At 34.6% G+C, this 13,464-nt stretch overlaps 1 protein-coding gene across 4 annotated transcripts in view; it reads left to right on the plus strand.

Annotated features, from left to right (window-relative positions):
• LOC131853498 (homeotic protein spalt-major) overlaps window positions 1–12,844 on the plus strand; it is a 28,909-nt gene extending 16,065 nt beyond the window's left edge. For 3 of the 4 annotated variants that reach the window (XM_059204399.1, XM_059204398.1, XM_059204401.1), the window contains exons 3-9: window positions 384–563; window positions 819–952; window positions 6,914–7,009; window positions 8,176–8,410; window positions 9,393–9,571; window positions 10,147–10,314; window positions 10,998–12,844. In XM_059204399.1, coding sequence (XP_059060382.1) covers window positions 384–563; window positions 819–952; window positions 6,914–7,009; window positions 8,176–8,410; window positions 9,393–9,571; window positions 10,147–10,314; window positions 10,998–11,366 — 1,361 coding nt within the window. In that variant the 3' untranslated portion in view covers window positions 11,367–12,844. The remainder of the gene's footprint in view (window positions 1–383; window positions 564–818; window positions 953–6,913; window positions 7,010–8,175; window positions 8,411–9,392; window positions 9,572–10,146; window positions 10,315–10,997) is intronic. The other variant, XM_059204400.1, reaches the window with a different exon arrangement.
• Window positions 12,845–13,464: the final 620 nt, after the last annotated feature.

Genomic DNA, 13,464 nt, shown 5'->3' on the forward strand with positions numbered 1-13,464 from the left:
ATTTGCTGACCCTAGTCTATTACATCAACATATACGACTTCATACTGGTGAACGTATGACAATTCCATACGATCAAATACGTAATATTGAAATAAACGGTTTTCATTCTTTAAGCAATGAATCAGACGTCAACGACTACTCTCCTTACCCGTCTATCCTTCCTCCAATGTTTCCAACTCCATCCACTCCCGGCGACCGACGGGCGGACTCCCGCGGGACCGACGATGAGAGCGGCCGGGACGAGCGCGAGCCCGCAATTCGGGAGTTCGACGACGACTCTGATATGAAGGATCGTCGAACTTCGCCGCTCTCCGTCTGCGCCTCGGCGTCCGAATGCGAAGTAAAAACCATCACCACAACGGCTTCCCTCCCATCGGCGACAGGTTCGGAGAGCGGGCGGAGCGCGCGAGCCTCACCACCGTCGCCTACGATGTCGACGCTGTCGACACCGCCGAGACTGCCACCGCACTCGCCGCTGCCTTCGCCGCCTGCGCCGCTTGCGGCGCTCGGTGCTCTTGGAGGATCGCCCTTCAGCCCACTCGGACTCGCGTTCCCTCCCGCAGGTATGCGATAGCGGGATGTTATATTTTCGTCCGCCCCGGTCGCCCAATTTCCGTTCCTTTTGCTTAATCCTTAAACTGCCAACTAATCAACAATTATTTATTAACTGGGCGCTCGAATACACGCTGAATGTAACAGAAAAGTTATGTCTGCAAGATATTTTACAATCATCTAATCAATAACAGTGTAATCGTGCGTTCCGACTATACATTGGTGACATTGAGTTAGAATTGAACAGTGGATTTATTTGTGTGCAGTGCGCGGCAACACAACATGTAACATCTGCTACAAGACGTTCGCCTGCAACTCGGCACTGGAGATACATTACCGGAGTCATACCAAGGAACGGCCATTCAAGTGTACCGTCTGCGATCGTGGATTTTCAACAAAGGTTTGTTGTTTTTATTATTTATTGTTACTATACATATTCAATATATGTGAACCTATAAAGCTAAGGCATAACGACATATCTATTACCTACTATTATTACAGTATAAACTATAGGAATATTTTTAATGAATAGTTTCCCATATTGTACCCAGAAAAAAGTAAAAAAAAATACAATATCACTAAAATGATTATCATGTAATAGTGGCGTACATAGCTACGATTGAATACCTGGCATCTGGCCAGCTCATAGTTTATTGTTACACAAATAGCTGAGCATACGTGTTTACGACACATCCACTAATTTTCTCTACATCTACAAAAATCCCATTGACAATAAAACTTTTATCTATACCTCTAATACTAAAGTGTGAATGAGTAATAAAGAGTCCGCGTCCACTTTTGTTCAAGATAGAAGACATAACGAGCGAATAGCAAACGTTCGATGCGTCAGATAAACGAACATAATTTTAGTTAAGCGGAGACAAGTCTAGGAACAACGACAAAGTTTATGCGCCGGTTTCATTTCATCCAAGTTTCAGTGCATTAATTTTGCAAGCAGTAATTACAAGTCGCTAGTCGGTGCCACTGCTTCGCATTAGTTTTAGTCGTTGTCTTCTGGCGCATTCGAGCCTTTTGCCAAGTAAATAATTGACGAGCATTGTTTTAGGTTCATTTTCGTTAGCTTACAGGTTCATTTATTATAATTTAATCGAAACTACTAGTGTTTACAACATATTGATTTTGTACAATATATTGGTTGATTTTATTAATAAACAATTATCCATAGATAGGTTCCTGTTATGGGAGACAGGAAAACATTATTTATCTTCTAATCATTTTCTTTTATATGCATAAAACAGATTCGTATGCAGAAAACGTAGTTAGGAAATATCAATTGAAATTACAATTAACCAAATAAATATCTGTATTCTTATTACATTATTAGTGAATTTATTGTATACGAATATGCAATGTTTATAGGTAGTAAAATACGGGAAAGTAGATTTCCGCCCCGCAGCGCCGGCGCTCCCCATGGTTTCCATTACTCAGCGCTCTAGCGTCTTATTTAGTAATTTATGTGTCAGTTTTATCTTCCGAATTAGGTATTAAGCATAATAGTTGTCAATAATATTTATTATAACTTTTAGTATTAACACAAAAAAGGGAAGAGTAAAAACTTAGTTCATGTAAATATACTTAGATATAATGTACCTAATATAAACAAGCTTCTTGTGTAAATTAAATACTTAATCCTAATTTTTAGCTTGTTTATGTTATGTGTTATGTTTGTGTGGTTATTTTCTGACTAATCAATTCTAGTTTGAGAAAAGAATCTTTTAGTAATTATAGTAAGTTCCTTTTATTTATTATTTTAGAAATAGAGCGCACGGATTTGAATGTGGCTTTTTTGGAAACCTATTAAATTATTTAAATTCAAACATTTATTTTTAACAAAGTATTAGGTAGGTTTATATTCGCGCTCTATAATTCATGAGGTTAATAATGTATATAAATCAAGTAGACGAGAATCAGAAATATTAAACTATCGTCTGCGCATAATTTTACTTGGTGTAAAAACATGTATAACAGATGTAGATATATTATCATTTTGACGGGTAATGTTAGTACTTTGTTTCCCAAAAAATACCCTACAATATGTTGGCAAATAAAAGTTGAAACCAAATAAATGGAAGATAATTTGTTTAATAGGCTCTCAACCTTTAGTAGGTGTTTTAATTGATTCGATTTTCTACATACGCAATACAAATTAATTTAACTTTCACGACAGCCAAGGGTAAATATGATAAATAAGGCATTTATTATATTTTAAAACGTTTAAAAGCAGAGTATGCGTTTAAAGATTTAATTTGTTATATAAAATAATAAATAAAGGCTGTTAAAAGCATTTTTATAGCGATTCAAGTTTTATACTCAGATGGGCCAATATTTCAAGCATGTAAGTTGCGCTTGCGTCGCAGTCCATCGCGTCGCGCCACAAAAATGATAAGTCATAAAAACAACGTCACGGAAAACGATCGGAATATTAATTCATGTCGTAAAATATTTATTACATATAAATCCTTGAGCCTTTACCTACGCTTCTCGTCATAAAAAGATTATTTATGCTTGACAAAGTAACATTTTTCGTATGTTTCCGAAAGTGACCATGCACGGCTCTTATCAATAAAATATAGATTATTTACGGCGGCGCCGGACCTTTAATTTTAAAGTTGACTGTCCTACCATCTTGTACATTTTATTTAATTGAGTTCGACTGATAAATATGTTTACTTGTTTATTTTAATTAGTTACCTTCGTCCGCATGATGGGGTGTATTAATATCGGTTGACCAGAATAAAAGATGTCCAAAGACCCTCTTTATCCCAAATACTGGTTACCTGATGCGTTTATGTCTCTCATGATGATTAGGTGAGCCCAGTAGCGTAACCAAATCATATGAAGCCCGTGTGGCAAGTTGATTAAAACCCATTCTGTAAGAAGCTTGTGATTACTTAAATACATAAAATAATATTTTTTAGAAAATTAAATAGCCAATATTAGATTGGTCTTGTGCTTCCACCTGTATGAACGATATGCAGGGCAGATGGCACCAATGGATAAGGTTGAAATCGGGTCATTCATTCCAATAGACCATCGTAGCAAATATACTTGAATTAACCCTAATTGTATCCAGGGGTGCCCGGGTGGAGTGGGATGAATAGTGGTTGCTTTGCTGACCATGATGCCACTAGACCATTAGTAACAATATCCCTTCTCCTACAAGATCTCCTATAACCGGAACAAAAAGCTCTATTAGTTACAATTACAAATATACTTTACGGTCTATATACCTACCTACCAACACCTACTCGCAATTTCGTTAGTATTACAAAGATCAATAGTATAATAATACTCTAAAAACAACAATAACATACACAGAATAATCACAATCTAAACGCGATGCTATCAATTGGTACTCGTTTAGATTGTAATTATTGTGACCAAGAACCTTAGTCAAATAAGAGCCTAACGAGACGTGAGCATTGATTATTTATAATTATTCGATGGACTAATGAACTATATACTTATTATTCAATATTATTAATGTAGAATATTGTTACAAATAAATAAGCTTAATAATTTTAATTAGCACTTTATCTCTATTCAGATAAAAATTACAACGATGACACCGCGTCAAGTTCAAAACAGTATATAACATCATTGTTATATACTATTGGAATTTGTTAAGCTAAGTTGGTCATCCAAGTTAGCTTAGTCTATGTTAAAAGTAAAATGGCTGTAGTAGCTAATACATAATACTAAAAACAACTAACATGTCCTCAATGCAGACTATAATTCATGTCTTTATCCGACCCAAATCTACTATTTACGTAATAATAGGACAATTAGTTATGGATAGGCTGTTATAGCAACAAGCGGTAATAAACTAGTAGATAGACTTACCTATATGTACATTTTACTGCGACATGTTCTTATCTTCTTCATCACAAATACTTTGTAAAAAGGTAACCTATATCCGATCTCATTATACAATCTAACGTCACGTCAAACATTGATCCGTTCTTCTTCATTCCAAATGCTTTGTAAAAATATCTAACCTATATTCGAACGTTTTCCTGCAAAAAAGCAATACTTCGTTCAAAATTGCATTCAATTCTATGCGGTACTCATCTAATTTTTACGTGATCAGTATATACTTAATATATAGACTGTGAGAATTTTTAAAAAACTGTTGTAATTCATTTTCTGTAACAAAGACGCTTTCATATTTGTTTTTTTTATATCTATAATTACAGACATTGGTCTGTTGTAATTTTATATTACTTGTGTCTGTAGGTATGGATTAAAATTAAATTAAAAGAACTCGAAATACATTAAATATTGTAAGTAGATACCTAGCTCTATAGGTATTTGTGAGACTATATTGTGACGTTAGAACACAGCAACGCTACGTTATCCACACCGAGCAACATCGGTGGCTATTTTACAAGCACATTTAAAATTACAATAAGTGTCGCCAACACCCGTGGCGGCGAAAGTTCACGGGCCAAACAATTTTATCGATTATTCCTATCTTATACTTATACATAAGCCAGTTTATTGACTCTCCGAGAGCGTGTTCAAGTATATCTAGAAAAACCGTCTATCTTGACTAGATTTAAAGATAAAAAATTTCATGCACAATTATTGTTAGAATGGCAAAGTTTGTCAAATAATGGAAGTCTTTTTGATATACCTATAAAGAAGATAATAGTCGAGACGAGTTTTTGTTAAACACCACTGTGGCAACACAAAATGACTAAGGCGTGTCGTAGATTACGAATATTGACGAAAAAGTCGATTCTACAGAATCGGGGAACCTATACCTACTCTATATAGATAAGTCATAGAAGTGTAAGATAAAAGAATACAAGCATATGACATACTTTGTTGCTACCTCGAAGGGGTGAAGATTGATTGACCTATACTAATATGAAAGCGTATATTATACACCTGAGCACCAACACGATATAAACAAAATATACGTTTTTTAATAGTTTGATCATCAATTTCTCAAATGACTAGTCTCTATGACTAGGTTAGTCAGTTTTTTTTTTTGTGTGTGGTACCATTTAAGCAAACGTAAATAAGAAATAGATATTGCAGCAAATAATGTTTTCATTATTGAAATAAAGTGATAATGACTTGAAATTCGTTCCTCAGTTTAGTAGAGACGACGTGACGCTACGATATAGGTACAAAATCAAAAATAGATTCAAACTCATAAAACCTCATTTTTGACATCGGGATTAATAATAAATGAGCAAGTATAGATCCACAATCAAGTATATAACGTTAGATTTTTTTATAACATTCATTCACTTATATATTTTTGGATTTAAATAGTAACCATCAATGTAGACCTCTAGCGTATTTACATTTCATTGCACTATAATAAAGCTATCTGATTTTGACATTGCTTACATTAGTCAAGTTAGTGGACTTAGTTAATGGACTTTATATTAATATTAATGTTAGTGAACTTGCCACTCTAAAACAATTAAACCAAAAAGTTTAATTTATTAACGCTTTCATAATATATTCACTTAGCATGCTAGTAAATTCACATAGAAACCATAAATATCGGTATTATGGAAATTAAGTAGATTTATATGAAAATGTTAAAAATACATTGTGGCATTATAACGAATATGACCTGCTTCCTCTTGTGAGTAAATAAAAATATCATCGGCGCATATGAATCGCCTACTTAAATATCTATTGATTCACCGTATTATTTTTATTCATATTTTAATATAAATCACATATTTTATCGCAGTCTAAATAATTAATGTGGATCTGTAATGGTACATAAATATTCTAGTTATCCTCTAAACCATGGTACAAGATTATTCTTATGTATGTACACAAAAAATATATGTATGTACTTGTTAATAAAACTAAAAAAACAAACAACAGTAGTTAAGTGTGTATACGCATGTATTTATAATTAAATAATTCTTTAAATACTAACAGTGAAATATTGTTTAAACCGAAATATTCGATGTAGGTAGGTACATATAAACATAAAAAAAATATTTTACTTGATGTTTGCCTCTTCGTTTCCTGATCGAGTTGGGATTTCTAGAAACCTTTTGAATCCAAATTTCTAGTTCTAGCTATATTGGTTGCCCCTACCAAATGCAACGAGTATCTTAGTCTAAGTATCAAGTATAAGTCTAGATTATATGCATGATTTTAGTGTCACCCCTATGTTCCCCTTTAGTATGTGTGTGTTGTTATACATATATAGGGTTGCCATATATTTGTTTCACATCAATTGTATTTAAATATTTTTTTCTATTGTATTTGTTAATATATATGTAATAATTGTTATTGGAAGTGTACGTATTGCCGGCACCCTGTGTATGTGTAACGTTGCGTGTATTTGTGGTTCCAGAGCAGTGGCGGCGGTTGCCAGTGCGGTAGGCGCGCGCGCGCGACCCGCCCGCCGCACGCCACTGCTTTGGATTTCTGGAACGCCTTCGTCTACCCGGTATGAAAGAGCGACGCCTGAGCGAAACTCTGTTTTAATTATATTTTATCGAAATAGGTGTTGTTACTTTGTGAAATTCCATTTTACTTACTTATTGGATTTTAATTTTTTTTTTTTAATTCCGCTACAATCAGCATGTGTCAGTGCGCAAATTTGACTAAGACCGTCCCTAATGGTGATCAAATTGTGTGCCGTGTGGGTGTACTCAATAACGGGTCGGAATTTGATCACCATTAGAGAAGCTCGTAGTCAAGTCCCAGCACTTAATATTTGTTGTCTTACACATGGTAACTGGAGGAATTAAACGAAATAAATGAAATCCATTAAATAGATCTATTTTTATTACCTAACAAAATTATTCTCTAAAAAATCCTATACTACCTAAAATACACATTTTCAATTAACACTTGATTTGAAACCCTGATTGAACTAGCTTTTAAACTTTGAGCTCGATAAAGATAAAGAGTACATCTACTTTATATATTTACATAATCTATAAATGTGAGTTATGAAACTTTCGCATTTAATCCCACAAAATGTATAAACATTTCGTTAAGTGTTTAATTAATAGTCAATCATATACTTACGTAGATGAATATTTCAATATAAGCAGGTACTACGTCAAAGTCATTATGTACAAAGTCGAAGAGTTAATAAAATAATTAATTATGAAATATAATAATACATATTGTTCTCGAGTTTATCTTATTCAGTAGATTACTTAAATTATGACATTTAGTAAAAAATCAAGTTAAATTTTTGCTTAATTTAACTTCATTTTTATATAACGTAGTGAGAGCATAATTTTTAATTAGTGGCTTTATGTCATTGGAGCCATAATATTGCATCTTTAAAACAGTTCCTTATGCAAACCATTATAAATAGTTACATAAATATAACAACAATCAAAATGTACTTTAATTATATACAACAATATCAAACAAATCATTGCGGCGGCCTAAATCTACTTAGGTACTTTTTAATTACTTAGAATAAACGAGATATTCTCATTTTAATGTAAAAAAAATAAAATTTGACAACAATCTATCTCCACACCAGTCCCTTACAGGTTAGGCAGAAAGTAGCCTGATCTCTAATAAAACATTAGACCAAGCTAAAACGTGGACAACGAAACATGAAAATAAACATACTACATTTATTAACAGGGTAATATGAAGCAACATATGCTGACACACAAGATTCGGGATATGCCTCCCGGTTTCGACAAGAATTCGAGCGGATTGACCGGGGGCTCGAGCGAGGACGGTCGGGATGGAAGCCCGGACCGGCGCTCCTCACCCGACAAGATGGACCTGAAGCGGTCGCCGCCCGCGCACCCGCCGCCGCCCATGCCGCATGCACCACCGATCGACATGCCGCCACTGCCGAAACGACCTACTGGTAAGTTTTTAATGTCTAATGAGTAACTTTGCAATCCGGGAGTAGAAAATTTGCTTACAACTTACCTATATTTGTATTATAAAAAACAAAAGTAATAGCTATAATAAACAACACAAACATAATATATATATAAAATAATTATATATTCGACACTATGTGTTGTATCCCATTCTCAACACAAGTTTGGCTCTACTCTCGGACAAACAGATGTATCTAGTCAATAAAAAAATGTGATCACGTCAGTATTAGGGTATTTTTATGTGGTTGATGATGGAATGACTATTCTGCCTAAGATAATAATAAAGATGAAGTAAGCAAGCAAAAGATGGGATAAATGCAATTTATCACAAGACATACAGCAAAGGGATTGTCAATGTTTCTAACAATTGCTTACCTCGGACCATGTTTTCTATATAGGCACGAAGTATAGTATAGAAATTGAGACGTTACTTTTGTTGTTTTAAATTCCATATGTTAAGTCCCATATTAGATAATTTAATTAATTAAATTATGTATCTAATCTGTTTGCCAGACAATTACTTGCATACAGCAACACAATTAACATTTAAGAAGCACATCCAACACTATATAGTACAAGAAACTCCAAACTATGTTAAAGAGTAAGAAAAGTGTCTCTGTACCATAAGAGGTAGTAACGAATGTTAAGGAAAACCATAAAATGTATTTTGATATATAGAATTATACGTATTTATAAAAGAAAATCACTGACGTGAAATAGGATTGGAATGATTAAAAAAATATTTCTCTTTTTGCCATATTACATGACATAATTTAATAATATTTACTTTTACTTCCCGACATAATTATCACTAGTCTGATTCCTATATTGCGACAATTTTCTGAAAATACTTAATCTTAACTCATAATTAGTATTACAAAACTACTACAGCAAAAATTCAAATATTAAGACACAAGTATATTACAAAAAGGTAGACCTTAACATTCATTTCCTGATGCGCAGTGCCCAGTGCTCCATCGCACCCTCCACCACCGACTTCATCCAAACATTTATGCGGGGTGTGCCGTAAGAATTTCTCGTCATCATCAGCTCTCCAGATCCACATGCGCACTCACACTGGGGACAAGCCGTTCCGATGTGCTGTCTGCCAAAAAGCCTTCACCACAAAAGGGAACTTAAAGGTAAAATAATTTAAACTTATTACTTCATATACTTCATATTTACATACTTATATCCTAGTAATAATATTAAAAATACTATATAGTCTATTCTATCGTAATACTACGTGAATGTCAAATATGAGATGGTTTAGCAGTGAAACCATAAAAAACAAACCAACTCACTTTCTCATTCCCAATAGATAATAAAAATAATAGCAGTCATACACTACAAATTATTTGGTTTCTTTGCCGCGTCACTCAATGACTGAAATAGCTAGATGGATTTTAAAGTAGATGTACAAATAATCCATAATAGAGAATCCTAGAGAACAAAAGAAATATACCTTATACTAATTCAAATAGGAAAAGAAAGCATAACTGTATATATACCTACTTAGTAGTGAACAGCAGTCGAGGAAATAAATTACTTTTATAGATAAATCTAAATTATATACACAGTCAAGTAATAATATTTATTAAATCAATTAAAAGACGAATTCGAGAATCTTGCATCATTTTACATTGATAGGTAAAAGTTACAAAATGGCGGAAAACAACCCTTTTCTTAATTTGCATTAAATACGTGTTTACACCAGGTGCATATGGGTACACATATGTGGAGCGGCGGCGCGTCGCGACGCGGACGGCGCATGTCTTTGGAGCTGCCTCCGCGGCCGTTACATGAACCCCACGAACTTCTGCGGAGGCCCGACCTCTTCTACCCGTACTTGCCTGCACCTTTCCTCAACGGCATGCAGCAAAAGGTAAATACCAATGCTATTGTAAATATAAATTTTAATTATATGGATTTATATATAGTGATAAGTTTGGTTCGCTAAACCTGTTTGGCATTCCTGATTTATCGATCATCCCAAAGGTTAACTGGTAGAGAATGACTCTAGCGTTAAGTTTGCCTTTTAATAAATAAATAAAACAGACACTGTTCACAAATCTTTGAAAGTTTCTTAAAAGCAGTTGCAAGTTGTTTCTTAATCATAAATTACATTAACCTCTTGAACTACAATAGACAAAATAATGTGTTAATGCCATTAAATTATTAAAACTAAGAAAAATAATTGTTGTTACAGCTCTTAGACATTAGGTATTAAAACATAGTTAGAAACGTTTAATTCTTAGTTTAAAATACTGATTTATATTTATGTACTGCTTAATATCATCTTAATACATAGGTATATGTATATAACATTTATATATATTGGAACGGTGTATACACCTGCAGAGGTTGATAGATTGAGCTTCAGGTTAGTGACAAATTAACCAGGAATTTATTATGATGGTTTCCGGGGAAAACTGCGTGGAAGTAAACCTGGCTCGGTGTATAGCTAGCAATGAAGTCATCCGTTCCCATTACTAACAACCCCCTTCCCCCCTATCTAGGTATATATATTATACTTACTTAGTTTTCTATTTTATCTTGTCCCTACAGCTGAACGAAATATCAGTAATACAGCAGAGTGCGGGACAGAACGGCGTAGCAGGGAAGTTCCCTGGATTATTAGGCTTCGGGGCGTTCGCTGGAGCAAGACCCGGTGCCGCATCTCCACTCGAGAGGCCGCCGTCCCTGGAAGGCGGTGATGAACGGCAAGCAGCTATGCGTGAGCTGGCTGAACGTGGGCGCGAACTCGCCGAGCGGAGCAGGCAGATGCGCGAAGAGAATGACTACCGCTCCCCGCCCGCCCACGCTTCGCATCCGCCACCGCCCACACAGCCGTCACCCCCAGCGCCCCACCACCAACACCCGCATCCCCTGGCCTCGTTACCGCCACCGGCGCGTACCGAAGGCCTCACCGTATAAACGGAATTGCATTATGAATAATCGAACACATTCCAAAAATTCTCGAATTGAACTGGTGGCCGTCGAAAAACTTCAACTTGAGACAGCGAGTGATATGCAACCGGATAGTGTCATGTCTATATTGTACAAAGAATTAGTAATAGGTAAACTTATATGAAAATAAGGGACTGATAAATTTACGACGAAATAAACGTCTGATATAGCATAATTATATGCAAAATGTAGTGCTATGTAACAAATTGTTATTCCACGTGTTATAACGCCTAGTATTACGATAAGTAACTTATATGCACGAGTACGGGCCTGGGGCAATCGGGGGCTCCACGCGAGCCCCACGTTTATGTCATTACTCTGTGATAGTGCACATTAGAGGCTGCGTCCTACGAACTGAAGCGAACGTTTTGGTAGTACTATCGGATAGGATACCTAATGTAGATGCAGCCGCATGTGCTATGACATCAAAAGTAAATATAAATTATCCCAAAAATTAATTAAAATCCTAAATATATATCTTTAAACTGTAAATAATTGTATAATAGCGATGAGCATAAAATATAGTTATATAATTATATTCAAGTGAAAATTTTGATTATTATCCTAAGTGATAATGGAGGGGCGATATGCATGATTTTTGTCTCCACATTCCAACCAATTGTATTCAAACATTTAAACCGTCAGGATTAGGAGATTTGTCAAAACATAAATGTATCGAATACCACACTAGATATACTTGTAATTGAGACCTACTTTAGGTCAAGACGAGGTGTTTAATAAACTTAAATACATTTAAGTATTAAAGGTTAATGACATACCAACCTATTCATATCATGTAAATTAAAAAAGTATTTGCATTTGAGGTCTACATAGTTATAAGTATTTAGAGTCATAGCTATTATATCGCTTTAGAATACTTCGACATATCGTTGTAAAAATGTGAGCGACAGATGTTATGAGAAAATGTAACTTCGTAAAGAGTAATAAGTACTATTGTAGAATGTCGCCAACACTCTAAGCAGACTGATCCACAGCCGTATCTATCCAATTGTATTAATATAGATATTTATTTCCAAATGTGCATTTCTCAATGCTTATGAATAGTAGTCTGATAGTCGATTTGATAATAAGTTTACGCGAAATTATGTTCACGAATTATGTGTTTTATATTTTCGATACTGTAGTAATTATATTATGTGTATAAATGTCCTATTAAATTATTTATAAATTTGAAATCATGCATACACTCTTAGTATTAAATGACGCTTGTAAGGCGCTAGGCCTCGTACAACAATTTAGTTGTCTAGAGTAAAATTTCATAGCACCTACAGTTATTGATTTTCAAGTTACAAATAGATGTAGAGAGTAGTATTAGTCATGAATATGATGTGTCATGTCATGTCAGTATAAATAATCATTGTAAATTATTAAATGTTTATGTAAATGTCCAAAAAGTATTCAAATTATTTAAAAAATGAAAAATCAATTATAACTAATTATTATTTTCTTTTTTGTTATCCTTACCCTGGAACTCCCTTTTTATTTTAACACTTTTTTTTAAACTAAATAATTAGATATATCTAGTACGCAGAAATGGTAACAGATGATTGTGATTATATATTCTGCATCATCGAGTACTGGGGAGGGAACAGCTAGAAATAGTCCTATTGGCCCCATTATCAGCAACGCACCCTGTCAGGTTGGTGCTCCACTCAAGAAACCGTAACGATTTATTCGTCACGATAAGTAGCATATTTTCATCCAGTGCCTCTTAACTTTCATTGGTGGCCCGCTAGCGATGGAACGCTATTATTGCAAACGAAATTACCACTTGGTTAAATTTAAAATAACAGAATGATAATAATAACTCTACTGACGATTCACACAGCGTTATCTAGTCTTAAGCTAAGCAGATCTTGTGTTGTGGTGTGGACAATGAATAGAAATACTTTTATTTTAAATACACACAATACACATACTAAACACCCAGACAAATTCAAACAATCAACAAATATATCGTGCAAGGAATCGAATCCGCGGCCATTGCAAGTAAAGTGGCGTACTAAAACGCCCGACTACCGACACCGTCAGCATGATCATACTG

The sequence above is a fragment of the Achroia grisella genome, unplaced genomic scaffold, assembly GCF_030625045.1.
Source record: "Achroia grisella isolate CSIRO2021 unplaced genomic scaffold, CSIRO_AGI_Agris_v1 utg903, whole genome shotgun sequence".
Classification (NCBI taxonomy): Eukaryota; Metazoa; Arthropoda; class Insecta; order Lepidoptera; family Pyralidae; genus Achroia; species Achroia grisella.